At 43.2% G+C, this 18,203-nt stretch overlaps 1 protein-coding gene across 1 annotated transcript in view; it reads left to right on the top strand.

Moving 5' to 3' along the window:
• Window positions 1–18,203, top strand: part of Pfas (phosphoribosylformylglycinamidine synthase) — a 38,939-nt gene that overhangs the window by 4,044 nt on the left and 16,692 nt on the right. Inside the window, exons 2-15 of the mRNA XM_089565984.1 lie at window positions 471–761; window positions 1,356–1,503; window positions 2,191–2,341; window positions 2,803–2,911; window positions 4,507–4,647; window positions 5,850–5,974; window positions 6,340–6,468; window positions 9,108–9,365; window positions 10,346–10,579; window positions 11,573–11,883; window positions 12,680–12,811; window positions 14,084–14,188; window positions 14,270–14,395; window positions 17,053–17,233. Of these exons, the coding sequence (XP_089422110.1) occupies window positions 478–761; window positions 1,356–1,503; window positions 2,191–2,341; window positions 2,803–2,911; window positions 4,507–4,647; window positions 5,850–5,974; window positions 6,340–6,468; window positions 9,108–9,365; window positions 10,346–10,579; window positions 11,573–11,883; window positions 12,680–12,811; window positions 14,084–14,188; window positions 14,270–14,395; window positions 17,053–17,233 (2,434 nt within the window). The 5' untranslated portion in view covers window positions 471–477. The remainder of the gene's footprint in view (window positions 1–470; window positions 762–1,355; window positions 1,504–2,190; window positions 2,342–2,802; window positions 2,912–4,506; window positions 4,648–5,849; window positions 5,975–6,339; window positions 6,469–9,107; window positions 9,366–10,345; window positions 10,580–11,572; window positions 11,884–12,679; window positions 12,812–14,083; window positions 14,189–14,269; window positions 14,396–17,052; window positions 17,234–18,203) is intronic.

Genomic DNA, 18,203 nt, shown 5'->3' with positions numbered 1-18,203 from the left:
TTTCCTGTGGCCACAGTTTAGGTGCTGAACAGCATGCATCTCTTTGCTGTTAAGTTTAGCATTGCTTTTGATCCATTTGTGCATCTACATATGGATTTTAGTGAATCTAGTAAAGCATCCTATTACTGCAGAAACCAATTTCTTTACCAAACATGGTTGATCATTTTTCAGCAATGTACCGAGCAAAATTCTGCATCTGAAAAACATGCGATAATCATGTAAACAGTATGAGTTTGTTTCAGCCGGGTGAGATACTGAAAAATGGCGAAAATCTTGTTTTGGGTATGAAACGTCAGATTAGCATAAGCTGGAGTTATCGTGAATTATAGACTGAATTGTGTACAAGTATGGTAGTTGCATTTGGCTGGCAGCTTAGCAAAAGCTCATGAAGGCAGAAATCTGTTCACAAAAGCACCATTGTGTGAAAAACTTACGGTGTGAATTAGTTGGCTTCTGCACTTCTCCAACAGAGAAGCCATGGCTATCCTACGCTTCTACCAATCTCCTGCCCTCTCGGAGAGTGCTCTGAAGGGCAAGCTGGCTGCCATCAATGTCGCACTGGGCCAGGCTGCAGCCGAAGGGTTGCTGGCTGAGTACTGCTACTACGTGCAACTGCAAGGCCAGGAAGCACTGGGTCAGGAGCAGCAGAAGCGCCTCACTTGGCTCCTCACCCCTGGCTTCAGGGTTCACCTGAGCCAGAGCACAAGCCTTCAAGAGCAACAGAAGACTGCAGCGGGTGTTCTGGTCGAAATTGGCCCAAGGTGAGGCGATTGTGCCTGGTACCCGAGTCATTTATTCTGATGGACCATGGCTGGAGCCTTGGGACTTGCTGAGCGTTTTGTTCAGTGAAGGGTTCGTCATGAGATGACTATAAAAGCTGGTCAGCTACAGCTGACGGGTTCTCTACAGTTGGTGCTGTTATATGGCTGTTCTGAATTTCATTTTTTATGTGGCTTATGCATTGATCTCATTTAATTGCTTATTGTGGAGACATTTCTGTTTTACAGCACTTTTCATATGCCTGTAGCTCTTTACTTTTAGGATAATTATTCAGCACCAACCTTGGGTGCATTTTTAACTTAGTTGATGACCAGTCTAGAAATGCATTTCTTCATTTCCAGTTGTCATTCAAATGACAGCTTGTCTTTCCCCAAACTTGTCCTTTGACAGTTTATAGTATAATGTCAGAACTTGGTGAAGAATGAGGGCTGCTGGGAAAAGACAGTGTTTCCTAGCACTGTCCCACATAACCAGTTCTAGCCACCTGACCTTTTTGTCGTGTTGAATGTAGCAGTAATCATTTGACCTCGATTTGTGCAATAGTGCATGATATTCCAACGTCGTTGTTCTTTCAGACTTAACTTCTCTACACCTTCTTCAACACAGTCCGTTGCCATCTGCCAGACTATTGGACTTGACTGCATTGATCGCATTGAACGCTCAACACGCTATCTAATAAAGTTCAAAAAGGACTATGTGCTCTCTGAGAAGGCTGAGAACAAAGTATGTATTCTACAACTAGTCCAATTTTGAATGAAACTCTTGTCTGAAGGAGAGAAGCAGTTGCTGCATGTATCACTTTCTTTCATGCAAAACGGGGCAGTAGGATTGTGGGGCTGTTCTATTCAATCTTTTGTTAGGCCTAAATTAGAGCTGTTCTTTTTATTAAATTTATTAATGAATACATTATTGCACCCTTAAGGAAGTGGTGAAAAAAAAAAAAGTTTGTCGTAATTATTGATCATATATATATGCACCTGAAAGGCGGTAGTTAAGTTCTTTAAGTTTGCATTTGTCTTGTGAACTTATACTATAGATGGCTGTGGGCATCACTGGTGGGATAACCCATTGGGCTAACTCACTCAGGACTGGTTTTGAGCACCAGTCTGCCTACCTCTTGAGTGTGTGCTTATCTTTAGGGCTCTGCAATCTTTCTTTTTTTGTGAGAATTATTTGTGTAGCACAGAGCAGTTTAGAAGATAGCACTGTTAGTCTGTTCTCCCATCCCATCCTACGTCGTTTTTCACTTTTATCTTGAACTGAGCTCCAGATGACTTCTGCGCCCTTGTTTCAAGGCAAATGTCACAAGTTTTGTGGAGATTTTTTGTTGCATGAAATGTCCAAGGGGAATAGTTTGAATAACAGTGCTAATGTAAGCATAGCCTGAAGTGCATCACCTTTTTTGACCAGGTGGTGGATGTGCTTCACGATCGAATGACAGAGACTCGCTACTTGACTCCCGTGACCACTTTCGAGCTGCCTGCCAGCACACATTCCTGGGAAGAAGTAGATGTGCTTCAGCATGGAAGGGCAGCCTTAGAACGAGTCAGTGCTGAACTGGGTAAGTATGTGGCAGTGGGAAAATGTCTTTGCTTCTGTGAAAATTTCCCTCCTTTTTTTTATTGATAATTAAAATTGGTTCTGGTCAAAGGTTGTAACTGAAAAACCTTCACTTCCATATGTAAGACCTTATAAATTCCACATCATTATGAATGCTTTTAGAAAATGCATGAATAATCTTTCATTGGCTGAATTCATATTCTATTGTCCAGTGAGGTGTAGCCAGGCATTCTAGTGTCTTTAGTTCCAACTCTTTGACTTTATTCTGGAGACCACAAGAATGTTTTCCAAGTTGGTGGTCAATGTTGTCGAATCTAATCATACATGCAGGTTATTCCACGGCCATCGGTTTGCAATCAGTGCGAGTTAGCTAAGCCTTCTCTCTACTCATTTCATAGTCGGATCATGAAAATTGAGTGCTCCTGATATGAAGTTTCATTGAATATGAATTTTTATTTTTAGGGCTCTCATTTGATAACTGGGATTTGGACTTCTACACGGATTTGTTCAAGAACAAGCTTAAGAGGAATCCAACCACTGTTGAGTGCTTTGACTTGGCTCAGTCTAATAGGTATGGACCACACATTTAAAGTTTGTTGACTATTTTTTAATTGATTATTAACTTAAAAGCTAATGCATTGTCTGTCGTTTACGTTGAACCGTTAATTACACTAGAGTTGTAGTGTATAGTTCTAGCTAATATTTATTTCTTATTTGTGCTATTTTTATTTGCGTGTTTTATTTCTTTCATAGATGTATTGGGCTTTTGGTCATATCCTGTGTCTGCCAGCTCGATATCAGTACAAAGTCCTGCTGTTACTCTCTTCTTCTTGAGAGTTAAAAAAATGTCATGCCATCCAGCATGTATGGAATATTTTGGCATGAAATTGTGGTCTGAAGTCATAATTAATTCATGTTCTTAAAGTCTCAATCCAGATTTGCGCCAAAAATAGTGATAAGCTTTCATTGCAGTGGCCCTGTGAAAATCTTCATTACTGAACACCTGCTACCAAGTCCTCTGTATTACTGTACCTCATCTCAAGATGGCACATTCCTGAAGACTTAATTGCCTGCTCAGTTTTCTTGTAGACAAAATTGGCTGCTTATAAAACTTTGCCTGAAAAAAAGTCCAAAAATAAAGGTCATTGCAAAATAGAAACTAAACATGAACATACTTCTGAGGTGGCATTTCTAAAACTATGCTCCTTCCCTGTTTTCAGCAGCCACCCTTGGAACAAGTTCTGTCACATTGTATAGTATATCAGCTTTGTCATGTGATGTATCCTTCCACCTAGCTAAGCCATAATATTTTAAACTGTCATTTTATACAGGCACATGTCAACTGTGACTGCTGACACACTATATCCTCTCTGTTACCCTTTAGGAAAAGTGCTTATCTTGCCTTCGCAGATTACTAAGATATTCTTCATGAATTCTTATCCCCAACTCCTCCCAATCCAGGTCTCGGAATACCTCCTGTAAACGGGTGGCGAATAGCATTAGCGAGATTGTGTCTTCCTGCCTGACACCCTTCCTATTGGAATTTTATTGCTGACTTGATGGAGGACTATGGTAGCTGTGCAGCAGATATAGATATCTTCCTGTATTTGCACATAAGCCTCTTCTACACCCAGATTCCGCAATGCCTGCATGACTGCTGAAGTTTCGACTGAGTCAAATGCTTTCTCGTAATCTATGAATGCTGTATATAGGAGTTGGTAATATTCTGCATATTTCTCTATCACCTGACTGATAGTGTGAATGTGGCCTATTGTCGAGTAGCCTTTACGAAAGGCTACCTTACCCTTTGACTGAAGTCTAAGGTTAGTCCTGACTCTGTTAGCGATCACCTTAGTAAATACCTTGTAGGCAACGAACAGTTAAGTGCGTGAGGTCTCCTTTCATATAGATTAAGATGATCTTAGTGTTCTTCCAAGCTTCTGGTACGCTCGAGGTCGCAAGACATTGCATATACAGAGTGGCTAGTTTTTCTAGCACAATCTCCCCTCCGTCCTTCAACAGATCTGCTGTTACCTGATCCTCACCGGGTTCTTTCCCCCTCTGCATTGCTCCTAAGGCTTTCCTTACTTCCTCTTTCATTGCTGGTGGGATGTCCCATTGCTGTGCGCTACTCTCATTATCTCACCAATTTTTCAACGTATGCAGTGAGCACAGTCGACACTGGTTCTTCAAGGGTCGCCTGGTGGTTGATGGCAAGGAGGTGCCACACTCTCTCTTCTCCTTGATTACAGCCACCCAGAACACCAGCAATGACAACAATGTGATCAAGTTCTCAGACAACAGCAGGTGAGTGTTATTACAAGTTAATCAACTTGCATTGGACTACCTTGTTTGTGCACATTGGCAGCATTGGTTGTGTACCCTACCTCTGTGACCACAATAGTTAACTGATTACTCAATGCAGTTTGCTGTGCCATTGCGCAATTTCTCAATAAAATAACGTCATGCCATAACTGACTTGTTGGTTATGGTGGGTTATCGCATCACATACTGGTTTCTATAAGAAGCTGCTTCATTGACTTTGGATTTTTTATATATTTTTTCATCATCATCGTAATTTTACTTTGTGAAACCAATACATCAAAGCATGATTGGACCCATAGCCAGCTCAGCTAGTCAAAGGTCTAAATACAAGATATTCACAAAAGAAATGGCAGACATTCAAACTACATGTACAGAAAGATGTGAGATACTACAATCACAGCATTGCAATTATGTAAAGCGCGTACATATTCTGAAAAACAAACATATTCTGAAATGTACAAAGCCAAACACAAACGTATTTAGTCCCACAGCTCTGGACAGACAAGAGAAATGGTTTTCAATAAGACCAAAAGATAATGTTTGAATTTGATGTCATCAGGAATCTCATTCGTTAGCCTTTGACCGTAAGTGTTGTGACAAGGCGGTAGGTTAAATCTATTATTAGTGGCGGCTCTTGTTTGTCTCAGCGGCGATCTAAACAGTGTAAGAGGAAATGTGGATTACTCCATTATTAGAGTTATTTCATACCGACCACACATAGTGCTAGATATCTGGATATTGATATAGCCTGCATACACTTAGTGTCAAAAATTTCTGGGGCACATTAGTCACGAAAATGCTGAACTTTGTCTCAGCCATTGCATGTAACCTGCAATGAAAAAGTGCAGCAGTGCATGAACGCTGCAGGCCACCTGTTATTTTCAGGCCAAGGCTATACGACAACAGCCATTTTCAGTGAATCATGTGCCTTGTAAACTTTTGACAGCGGGTGTGCATGTAGATATTTGAAACTTGTTCAGTCGACCTCGCTGAATCTGAGCTCTTTTGTTTGTTCAAAGTTTACAGACAAGCCAATTAAGGCAGAGCAGGTTTCTCATAATATTGCTTTGAACTTCCACTTGCCATGAGGCTGGACTTTTCTTTTTGTGTGCTGCGTTTAACTGCTGCACTTCGACTTTATTGTTGTTTGTAAATTTGACATGTGCCCTGTTTTCTCTGTGTAGTGCCATTCGGGGCTATAAGGTTACAGCCCTTCAGCCTAGGCACACCATGGCAAGCAGTGCATTCACAGTTTGTGAGGCCCAACGTCATATCATCTTCACTGCAGAGACACACAATTTCCCCACTGGTAAGTACTTCTTTCTGCCTAACCTTCTCTTTTAATAATTTTAGATCTACATAGTGATAGCACAAACGAATTTCTGCTGCATAAACGTAGCCACAAATATAAACATGGACATAAGCATATGCTCTGTTGCAATGGCATTCTGCATCACAGGAGCTCAATTCCTAACCGATGCAGCTGTATTTCAGTGAAGGGCAAATTGCGCATGCACTCTTGTTTGATATTCTGGTATAGAGGCACCATATTGTCGAAGCTTATCTGCAGCCTTTCACCACCATGTTTTTGTCGTGCGAAAGTACTCCACTTAAAATTGTATTGGTTTTCTCCTGGAACAATGATGGACTGTTTTTGATTGTTTGTTTTTCCAGGTGTTGCACCATTCAGTGGAGCGACTACAGGAACTGGTGGACGAATCCGTGATGTTCATGCTGCTGGTCGGGGAGCTCATGAGATTGCCGGAACGGCTGGCTATTGCTTTGGCAACCTTCACATACCTGGTTAGTGCAGCATAATTGAATCGGAACTGGATGGGTGTAACTTCATCAAGAGCTGTCAGTCACAAGGCAGTGCACAGCTGCAAACTGTTGAAGGATGTAATGAAAATGAACTAATAATTAATAATGAAGTGCATGCCCATACACTTATATATTGGGTAGTCGAGTTTCTCTTCAGCTTTAGGTCCAGCATGTGCTTTCTAAGACATGCATTGCTTATAAGATTGCTCGTAGCTTACAGGCTTGTGTGGCTCATTCTTTATTTGGTGCCAGGCCATTTCTTGGAGATTTTGCTGCCCTATCTTCCTGTTATTTACATTTTATGTTACAGATGTATGTGACAGCTGTTAACATCATAGAAAAGCTTAAAGGAGCAAGATCAAAGGTGGCCTGTGTCATATTACCCCACTCTAACAACAAAGATGCTGTTCACTGAAAAGGGGGCTTTTACTAGCTGGGAAAGGCCCAGAAATGAATATAAAGGTGTTGCCATCACTGACCAGCTTTGAAACCAAACCGCAAAGCATTGACACAGGTTTTTGGGCTCTGATCTCAGAGGTTACATACTGCCACTCTCTTCAAAACAGTGATCATGGGTTTTTAATCGAGTGGTAGGGACATTTTTAAACACAGTTTTCTCAAATAACTGTGTCTTTTGCTAGATAAGCATTAACATATCCAACAGAAATTGTCCTCAATGCCTTTTTAATCAAAGGAGCATTTGACTGACATATTATGTGACTCTAGGGTGCTGTTTGCCTTACTTATTTAACTATTTTAGCTTTGAAATTCTGGTGATGCTGCATCCGGTGCTGGTGGTTGCTTGTTGGGCAAGTTGAGTGAACCTTAACAAAGTGGTAGTTTGGGCTTGTTGGTAAAGCTTATTAGAAGAAGACATAGCGCAACACAACAGGACAGAGAAAAGGAGCACACAGGACGAGCGCTAACTGACAACAGAAGGTTTATTGTAAGAAACCACCGTAAGAAAACAGCTAAGCGCATGCCCAATCCCACGGCGAAAAACGTTACCAGAGATTTTGTGAACACAAAAAGCAAAACAGGAATACCACTACAGTCGCAGAAAACAATCAGACAGCCAGACTAAGATAAAACCCAAAGGCATACAGCACAGCAGAGGGCAAATCAGATAAGATTATCTTGAATTAAGCCACTGAATTTTTTGCTGAAGAGCGAGTGACATATGTCAGTTATCACTTGTCCTGTGGGCTCCTCTTCTCTGTCCTGTTGTGTTGTGCTATGTCTTCTAAGATGAGTGAACGTTTCAGGCTGGGACTCATCAGTCACATTATGAAAAATAACTAGCAGTGCAGGCTGAAATGGTGTCAGGATGGACTAGCTGCAATGACTGGCTTGCTCTACTGAACTGTAAGGTGCATGTTAGGCATTAACATGGTGCACCTATCTGACTTAAAGGGACAGTGAGGAGAGCACTATTAATATTTTTTTAATAGCAAAATCTGATAGTTCGGCTTTTCATGGCTTTGGTGCCACTTGGCCGGCAGCGAAAGATGCACTTATTTCCAAGAAATTTGGATTCGAAGTTGAAAAAGTTTTTCCCGCCGCTCTGATTCAAACTTGGGATTTCTCCTATGACGACACAGGACTAAGTGACGAGACTCATGACGTGACATGACGTAACACAGATTCCGTGATTTCTGGCGGCCAGCATAGCGGCCCAGCAGCAGCCGAAAAGAAAGCTACTGCCGGCCGCACGTTGAAGGCATCTATCGGCTATTGCGGCCGTCGCTACAGTCGCTTCGCTTACGTTTGCACTGGCGTTTTGCCAGCGTTACTATGGATCTTGTTCTTGAAGTCGTCAGCGAAGTTCTTGCAAATAGACACCTTTAGCATACCGTGTACCTTGTTACCACTAGCGGAATACCGGGCGCCCGCCTGCCGCCGGCGAGCAGGCGCTGATTGGTCCCGATGCTTCAGGCGCGCGCGTAGCTGCCGGGCACGTGGCGCCATCTGGCGACGCCAAGGAGATTTGCGCATGCATTGGCTGCGCCTCAGTGATTTGTGGCTTCTCGCGTCCTAGAGTTGCTAGAACCATTGGTTCTAGCAACACTGCTTTGTCCTATGACGTCATCACGCTTGTACTTGCGAGTTTGGCCTGTGGCGGCGATACCTGTATTTTGGTTCTTGCTCTCTTCTACGTTACAAGAGCTTTGTTGTCAGTATGAGTGGCGTTTTTGTAATCAGGAGCTGGTATTCTGTCGATACAAGCCAACTTCAATTTCTCCTCAGTGTCCCTTTAAATGATTTGTACCAGGCCCATGTGGACTAAGTTTACAGTTTTCCAGCGCAATGGCACAAGGCCAAAGAAGGGAAGAAGAAGGACGAGAAAAAGGATGAACACAGCACTGCACTCGTCCTTCTTCTTGACTTGTATCCGACTATAGTAGCATTTGCTTCTTGTGAACACTTTCTCTGTGAACCGAACGTAGTCTGCAGCTCGTTTTGCTTTTCATCTGCTGTTATTATCTTGCTGATATATTACGACTAGTTGTTGAGCATTATGCAGCCTTGCTTTCTTGTGCGCTCCAAGCATCAGTAATTTTAATGAGTTTGTGCTCAGTAAGATTAAGTGCAGCTCAAAACCCTGTGTCCTGTTTGCCCAGGATATGATCTGCCCTGGGAAGAACGTCAAGAGTACCCCATCAACTTTGCTCCACCCTTGGAAATTGCTGTTGAGGCCAGCAATGGGGCATCTGACTATGGCAACAAGTTCGGCGAGCCTGTGCTGTCTGGCTTCTCGCGCTCCTTCGGTATGGTGCTTCCCAATGGAGAGCGGCGGGAGTGGATCAAGCCGATCATGTTTTCTGGCGGAATTGGCAGCATCGATGGCGATCAGATTACTAAAGACAAGCCTGAAAAAGGTGTGTACATCCGACTTGTCTTGCTATTGAAAACAGGCTTCTTTGCTTTTATGGTTCCCTGTGAATAAATGAGAACATTGAAAATGCAGACTTTTTATGTGAGAAGAACAAGCACCATGCTCCTTTCCTCGACAGTGCCTTCTTGGAAGCTAATGTAGACACAATTAAATTTTCAGTGTTCAGAAGCGATGATTACATTTTCTTGGCTGTGTTTCTTCGTGCCTCTTTTTTTTCGTGATCAACATGTGGACATTTTAAGTTGCATGAAAAATAATGCCTCGGGAGCTAGTTCTGCATTCTCTCGGGTCGCCTCTTGCCAGGCAGTTTTCCACCTGAAGTGTTTTCCAAGTTTGAACCTGGGTATTCTTTGAAACAGTCTTAATGTATAAAAAAAATCTGAACTCACTATCTGTATAAATCTTGGATTATGATGGCTAACTGTAAACTGTTAGTAAGCAGTGTTCCAAGAAGCAGCTAAAAATGAAGATGTTGTCACTGGCCATTATAAAAAGAACGGAATTACTTTTCTTTCTGAGTTATCATTTATGGGTCTGAAATTCACAGTGAGATGGACAAAAGCTTTGGTCATCAGTTTTTAAGTCAAAATGACATAGAAATAACAAGTAATTTGTTGCCAGGTTAGAATTTATCCTATTGATAGTAGTGGTTGTAACCAGGTTATTGGAATTTATCACTCACATGATGACGTGTGACTAGGAAGAGGCACTCTTTAATGAGAGATGTTGGTCTTATAGATACAGTGATTAGTTGAATGGGTTTGATCCCAGCCGCGGTGATTGAATTTTGATGGAGGCGAAATTCAAGAGGCCCGTGTGCTGCGCGGTGTCAGTGCACGTTAAAGAACCCCAGGTGGTCGAAATTTCCGGAGCCCTCCACTATGGCGTCTCTCATAGCCTTAGTTGCTTTGGAACCCCCGTGAGCCATTAGTTGAAAGGGAAGTGGTACTATTTCCTCTGCAGGCATGCTGGTGGTCAAGATTGGTGGGCCCGTGTACCGCATTGGAGTGGGTGGTGGTGCGGCCTCCTCGGTGACTGTGCAGGGAGACCAGGAGGCTGAACTGGACTTTGGAGCTGTGCAGCGTGGAGATGCCGAGATGGAGCAAAAATTGCACCGCCTGGTGCGGGCTTGTGTTGAGTGTGGAGCGCTCAAGAACCCCATTCGCAGCATTCATGATCAAGGTGCTGGAGGCAATGGTCAGTGTTGCGTGCTTTGTTTTTGTTTTCTTTTGCTCCTAGTGTTCATTTTTCAGCTACTTACAACAGTGCAAACTGTTAGAATTAGTTGACACCCGACTAGATATGCTTATTTGACCAATACGCATATATACAGTTGTTAATACGATGTGCTAGTTTATGTTATGCGTTTTATTGAATAATTTGTATGCTTTAATGAAAAATAATACACTATTGCTTGAAGAACTGCCTGTTGATTATGCAGAGAGAGAAAGAAATTATGGATACTAGCTGGGCAGTATACTTCTTGTTTGGCTCTGGCACTTTCTGTTATGGTTATTGAGTTAAATACAACTTTTGTTTACTTCGCTGTACAGCACCATTACGTTTATGAAAGATGTATTGTATTCATCTTCATTTGTTTTTTTTGGCTGAATGCATGATAATGAAATGACCTTAGCATTTTTAGAGATGTTGCCTTCTCCACTTATCTGTCACTGCAGTTATGCATGCCAGCTCTCCTGAACTAGTGCAGAATTGTCAGTGTCGCTTGTGGCTGTATTTGTAATGAATTGACACTGCCATTACTGCCAGCCAGCCAGAGGAACTACCATGCAAAGTATACACGTCAGAAGCAGATTTTGACCTGTTGCACCATTACCTCACTACTCTATGCTGATATATGGACAGTGATTCTTTATTTAGCACGAAATGCTTGGAGTTAATTTAATGCAAACCCTGCAACACAACTACAAAATCTCATTTCAAAGCTTGCCATCAGCGTTGTGATAAACAGAGCTCTGAGGGGTGGCTGTGGAGTAGAAACTAAATAAAAGCCACAGAAGGGGCAGGAGCTTTTGTAGGCACATACCAGTGGTTCGTAGGTATAGCCACGATCTGCTTGAAGAGGTTTAGCAACACATTCTTTTCTCTCTCTGAATTCTTCATGCTGCTATCCATACTTTACACAATCTAGTGGATACCTATAGTCATGTAGCAATGCATTTCCTGTAGGCAATGTGCTGAAGGAGATAGTCGAGCCTGCTGGAGCTGTGATCTGGAGCAAGAAATTTCAGCTGGGTGACCCAACCATTACCACAATGGAGCTGTGGGGTGCCGAGTACCAGGAGAGCGACGCCATTTTGGTGCGACCCGAAGACAAGGACTTACTGCTGCGTATCGCAGCACGAGAGCGCTGCCCAGTCTGCATTGTGGGTGAAGTGACTGGAGATGGTCGTGTTGTCCTCAAGGAAGATAATGCTGCTGGCAGGAGGGACCCTGTTGACCTCGACTTGGAGTCTGTGCTCGGAGACATGCCACGCAAGGTGCATAGCATTGTGCTATTTGCCAGTTTTGCAGCACTTACGGAATGTGCACAGTGTAATATAGTTTGAGCTGGGGCTTTGCTGGCTGCTCCTGCTCAAAGATGAGAGCCAGCTTATTTGTATTTAATGCCAGAGTCAGCTTGCATTGAATTGGGGGATCAGCGATGAGTTCGACTGCAACTGTTTCGTGGTTGGAGGCATGTTCACTAGTATGTGCTTCTGTGATGTACAGCTTTATGTCTTAAATTGGCTTCAAATAGTGTAGTTCATGAACCCTTACGATATCAGAACAGTGCTTCCGCAGAAAGTGTCACAATTCAGTTCTCACATTTCTTTTTTGTTTCTTCAAGAAGAGCTGTTACAGGTGGCTTTCCTTTTGTTAGGAAAACATTATGTGCTCTAAAATCTGCACACAAAAATGGCTGGGATGAATTTTTTTGCTGCCTATGGTGAACCTATTTGTGCTGAAATCAGAACTATTTCTTCGTGAGCTTGTGCACATAGTGCAATGCTAGTTTGTCAAGAGCAGCCAGATGTATAAAACCAAGTCATCTTGTTGCATGTTTGAATTGGACGTCGTATATAGGGGTGTTCTGCAACATCAGACAATATTTATTCCTTCATTTGAAAATACTGCAGGTCATTTATTTGGCCCAAGCAGGAGTCCCTTACAAAGGGAGGACATTACATTTTTTAATATAAATTAGGTTCTTTTTAAGTACTCAGTACCGAGGCATGATAACATTTTTAGCGTCTTTTAGTGCTGACTGCTTTCTCAGTTGTTTTAATATCGCAGGTGTTCAAGCTGGACACCCAAGCACCAATTTTGAAGCCACTTAGCTTGCCTGCTGGCCTACAAGTCACTGAAGCTTTACAACGAGTGCTGCGTCTACCATCTGTGGCTAGCAAGCGTTTCCTCACAAACAAGGCAAGATCATGATTTCACCTGTGGTGTTGTATGTATGCACAAAGTACATGCCTTCTTAACTTTGAGATGGTTATAATTATTTTGTTTGTTTGCACACACTGATATGAGGATTAGATGAATGAGGCTCCCGTACGTAAGCTGTGAGCTTGAATTGGTGGCAATTTCGCAGTGAGGTTGTATTGAACCATTTTTCTTTTCACATTGTATTGTATTGACATGCACTTTAACCGTGCTGTATTAACTTCACAGCCTGTAGTCAGGTGCACTTAAAGAAACACACTAGTCGGCTTTAACTTCCTCACAGAAGTTTTGGGGATAGGCATAAATGCTTGGCTTAAAAATGAATGCCGACCAAAAGGAAAGAACAAAAAACGACTCTGCGGCTCCTGTACGGGAGCCTTGTTCCCAATCGCCAAACATGTCGTTTTTTTGTTCATTGTTTCATTTTCTTCTGGTAGGCATCCATTTTTAAATTTCAGTATGATTGTCCCAGAACTGGCGAGATTTTGTCCAACTCTAGACTTAGTCAAATGCTTGGCTGATGCAATAAAATTTGAATATTGATACAGTCTTTGTTGGTTCCACTGAATGTTTGAGGGAGCTCTCTATATAAAGTCCAGATTTTTTTATTTGACCACGAATAATAATAATAGTAATAAGAATGCCTTTATTCCCAACATTGGTTAAGCAAAAAGAGAGCGGATCAGCCCAAGCCAGAGAGCCTTGTTGGGCTGCTACTGGCAGTTGTGACAGGCAACATGAACATAAATAAACAGTACAATAAGAAAACATCACTGAGTTCAATGTGAAATAATTAGTGGAAAAATTTACTCGTAAATATTTTTTCAATGTGTGTTTTGACGTCATAGGGAAGGCTTCATTGGGCAAAGAGGTAAAAACATTGGCAATGAAGAAATTTCTCACAAAACGACCGTAACATGTGTAACGCCTGGGATTTTCAAGCCCTTGCTTATGATTGAGTGAATGGACTGGAATATGAGGAACCAAAAATTCAGGTTGCCAGAAGTGATCACGGACAACTGCTTGAAGGTCATCGCGTGTAGGTAACCGAAGGAAGGAAACTAAAACAGTTTGCATCTGGTGAAGTTTTTATATTGTCAACAGAGATAATAAGATGTAGTAGTGTAATGAGCTTGTGTGACAAGCGGCACTGTTTCTAATGGGGCCCCTAACATCGTATGTGGTAATTACTTTGTTGTTGTTATAGGTTCGTTCTGACTAATGAAGGCTTCATTTTTGTGCGGCTTTCAGGTTGACCGCTGTGTCACAGGGCTTGTTGCTCAGCAGCAGTGTGTTGGGCCTCTGCACACACCTCTTGCCGACGTCGCTGTGGTGTCTCTTTCATACTTTGACACGGTGAGCATGCTTTAAGGTTTACAATCCAAGTGCAGACAGCATGTCATGCTTCTTTTTATTCGTCCTTTTTCTGTGCTCCAGGTCGGATCTGCGACCGCCATCGGTGAGCAGCCAATAAAGGGCCTCCTGAGTCCTGCTGCTGGGGCTAGGATGTCAGTGGCTGAGGCAGTGACCAACCTCATGTTTGCACAAATCACGTCACTGCAGGTAAGCGACATCTCTGGTGCTGTGTGGGTTTTAACGCTTCGAAGCTGCACTTGGACTATGAGAGATTCCGATTGGAAGTCTCTGGATTAGTCTCCTCAACCACCTGGGGTTCCTTAAAGTGCAGTGGTGTCACGGCGCACACAGGCATTTTCACATTTTACCTCTGCTGAAATGTGGCCTCCGTGGCTCCCTTGACAAATTCAGACTCAGAAGTCAAGCACCGAGGCCATGGTGTCATGTTATCATGTGGCAGCTCACATTTGTGGGACCCATATATATGCATAGTATCAACTTAGCATGTGTGTTCACAAGTGCTTATTCTTTTAGTGTTAATGAGTGGCTAATTCTCTGGGTATGGCGAACAATTACTGAACGTGAGTTTTTTTAAGCACAATCAATTCCAGATATTTCGAATGAGAAAGGGGATCTCGAATTAGTTGGATATATATTGATCGACAGTGTGATATACGGAACATGGCAACCTAACCCTGAAGCGATAATATGGTGCACCCATGCTAGCGGCATGCTTCCTTCAGTGACGTTCTGCCTGCTGGCACTCTGGTGGCACATCGCTTTCCTAGTGTCGCTAGGCTGTAGTGTGCTAGAATAGATGCTAGGCCTAGTGCGCTTCGCATCGAAACTGCAGCGAATGGTGCTTTGGAAGAGAGGTCTGATTCTGTTACTGGTGCGCTATAAATGTAGTAATATCTCAATTAGAACTAAGGTACAGATGATTTCTACGTTGCCTTTACCAGTGAAGCAGGTTGTGCGAGAGCCGCCGTAAGCCTTCGGCTGCAGCTGCGCTGGCTTTACTACATAACATCATTGAAAAAAGGCACTCCAAGCTGAAGTCATCCTCAAGCACAACCTCGTCACGCAGTTTCATAGTGTTAGCGCTGCCGACTGGGCTCTGTGCGCAAAAAAAAAAAAAAAGCGGTCACAGGAGTGCCGTTAGGAAAGCGTGGCGCGTGCAGTTCGGTATATTGAATGTAATTTCGCTGGATGGGAGTTCAGTTAACACGAGCAACACTACTGCTATACTTTTTCATGGAGGGATTTTCTGAGGGTTCAATGTAAGCAATAATTCAATATAGTCAGGATCATCTGTAGTTGGTGTAAAGGGGCATGCAATTGTTTTGTTTCATTTTGCACATTTTGGTGCGATACATGCACAACACAAAGGCCCGGACGATGCAATACTTTTTTTTTTCGATGGGTGTTCCTCTGGGCATAAATTTAGAGGAAGTATGGGGATGAGAGGTGACTTGTTCGTGGAGTGGCTTCAAAAAGTAGGAAGGTCCTGTTCTTGCTCGATAACCGAGTGGCGCACTACTCTTTCTCTGACTGCAGAGGAGGGTGAAAAGGAGAAGGAGGAGGGGGAAGAGGAGAAAGGTGGGGGGGGGGGGGACTTTATTTGAAGCCAGCACTAAGGCCCAGTGAAGAAGAGCGCTTGCTCCACCAAGGCCCACTGATAATCTACCCAAGTGAAGCCAAGCACTCCATGAAGGAGGGAAAAGGAAATAAGGAGAGTCACGTAACACTGACTGCGGTGACCACGCTTTTCTGCCACTGAAAGTGACAAGCCAGACCTGCCTCTTGACATCGGCATAATTCATGCGCTCGAGATGTCCCATTGGCGCCGTGTCACAAGTGCATACTGATAGCAATTGACTGACCAGGTGTCGACGTCCCAATTTGGGTAACTCTCTTCATCGCCATGGATTAGGTTCGCGTGGATGGAACTCTATGCAGGTTGTGCAAGTTGCATCAAGAATTGCATCCATAAGGCAGAGTTTATGGTCCCAGGAATGATGGAATACGATGTCGAACACCCACATTATCGGATGCATTTGGATTTGTGGCAACATGTAGTCGACGTGCAGCTAACGCGACGTGACGTCACCTGGGAAGATTTAGTTGGTAGGGATGGTGATGCCAGCTTTGGAGAGCCATACTCAGAAGAAAATATTGGTATGGCACGAAGCACGAACAGTCTTTCAATGCCAGGAATCTGACAAAGGTGATAATGAGGAGGCCGACCTACCATAGCTGCCGTGGAGTCTTCCACCGCAATTAGTCAAATCGCGTCCCTAAAGCAGCTTGTGGGTAGCAACGCTTTTGATGAGGGGCATGTTACTGTTCTGGAGAGCTGGGAAAGTGCCGTGATAGGGTCTGGTTTGAGTAAACAGACATAAATGAGAGACTTACACTATCTGATTTTGTATTTTTGGCTGTAGCATGGGAAGTCCACTTACTGCGAACTTCGGGAACAAGGAACACAATCCATGTGACTGTTGGGTTCGTTATAAGTGGGCTCGACTGTATATGTTTCTATTTTAAGTTTTGCATTTTTGTGAATTGCATGCTTGTGTTTTGTGTTGTAATATTTCCCACAAATCATTAGAATTATAACTTTTTATGCTTTAGTGGTAATGCATGCTCACATTGAAATTGTTATTATTTTTCGTTTATTCATTACTGAGAGGTCTCAGTGCAGTTTTTGATTTTGTGGTTCTCTTTTTTTTATTTTTGCAAACTTTCTTTGCTTTTTATTCACATCGATAAGCTTGTTTCATTTCTGATGGGCCCTATGCAGCAGTACCAGCGGCGCACTTGTGTGTGTAGCACTGTGCAATGCAGACTGGCCCCCTTTGCAGGACGTCAAGTGCAGCGGCAACTGGATGTGGGCGGCCAAGCTCCCTGGGGAAGGAGCCGCACTGCACGAAGCTTGCCAGGCCATGTGCAGCTCCATGGCCGCCCTGGGCATTGCTGTGGATGGCGGCAAGGACTCGCTCAGCATGGCTGCACGTGTGGGCAAGGACACTGTCAAAGCTCCCGGTGAGCACATCGTGGGGATGGCCTACTTGATCTTGTTGTTCACTGACACGTTTTCCTCTGGCCGTTTATTGGGGAGTGCAGCAATGGCACTGTGCTACTCTACACAGGCTAGCAAGCAGTGAAACAAATGTGGTGTAAACTAGCACAGAACAGGGCAAAACAACCAGTGCATCTTCATGCCCTGATTTTTGCTGAGAAACAATAAATATTGGGTTTTATTTGATGTTTATATGCTCACCGCCTGTTTAGAAAGATTTTATTGCGAAAGCAATACTAGTTGCACTTTCAGCCCGTCGTGTAGCGAGGCCGGTAGCTACCAATGACCTACCAATGACCTTAGCAGATTAGATTAGATTGGATTAGATTGGATTGGATTGGATTGTATAACCGATGCATCACCACAAGTCTAACCACAAGCACCACCACCAGCTACACTACCAGCTGAACCATGGCGTAGCTACGGATATTGCTTTCGCAATTACCGGGATTAACCAAGCTAAGCCACAGCCATTTTCTGTATTGCAGTTTAATGTCGTATCTGCAAAAGAGAGAGCTGTGGGCTTTTCAGGGAATCCTTGAATCTTCCTGGCATGATAGCATGCCGGTGCTCAGTTAGGTTGGCTCCAGAAGCTGCCCTGTTTTGCTGATGCCAGTCATGATGTTACGCATTCCCTGAAGAAAGCTTTGGTTGAAGCCGCCGTCATGTAATGTTTAGTGCTTTCCGTTCCAGCATGCCGTTAGGCTCAGAGGTACTTGTAAGTAATTTGGAGCTTATAAACAAAACCAGGAGTTTGGTTCTGATCTTTTTAATGTCTTTCGATGAGGTGGTTCTAGCAGAGGTCCCATAAGGCACAGTAAAATAAAGTTTACTTTGAGGATTATATCTTAGTTCCTAGTCTTTAGGCAAAGCTGTGGGTAATTTGCAGATTTTTTTTAAAGTGCTGACCATGCAGAACGTTAGCATAGGTAT

Source organism: Amblyomma mixtum, chromosome 1 (assembly GCF_055824585.1).
Source record: "Amblyomma mixtum isolate Tamu chromosome 1, ASM5582458v1, whole genome shotgun sequence".
Taxonomy (NCBI): Eukaryota; Metazoa; Arthropoda; class Arachnida; order Ixodida; family Ixodidae; genus Amblyomma; species Amblyomma mixtum.
The sequence above is the reverse complement of the archived record's forward strand: the minus strand, read 5'-3'. Positions and strand labels throughout refer to the sequence as shown.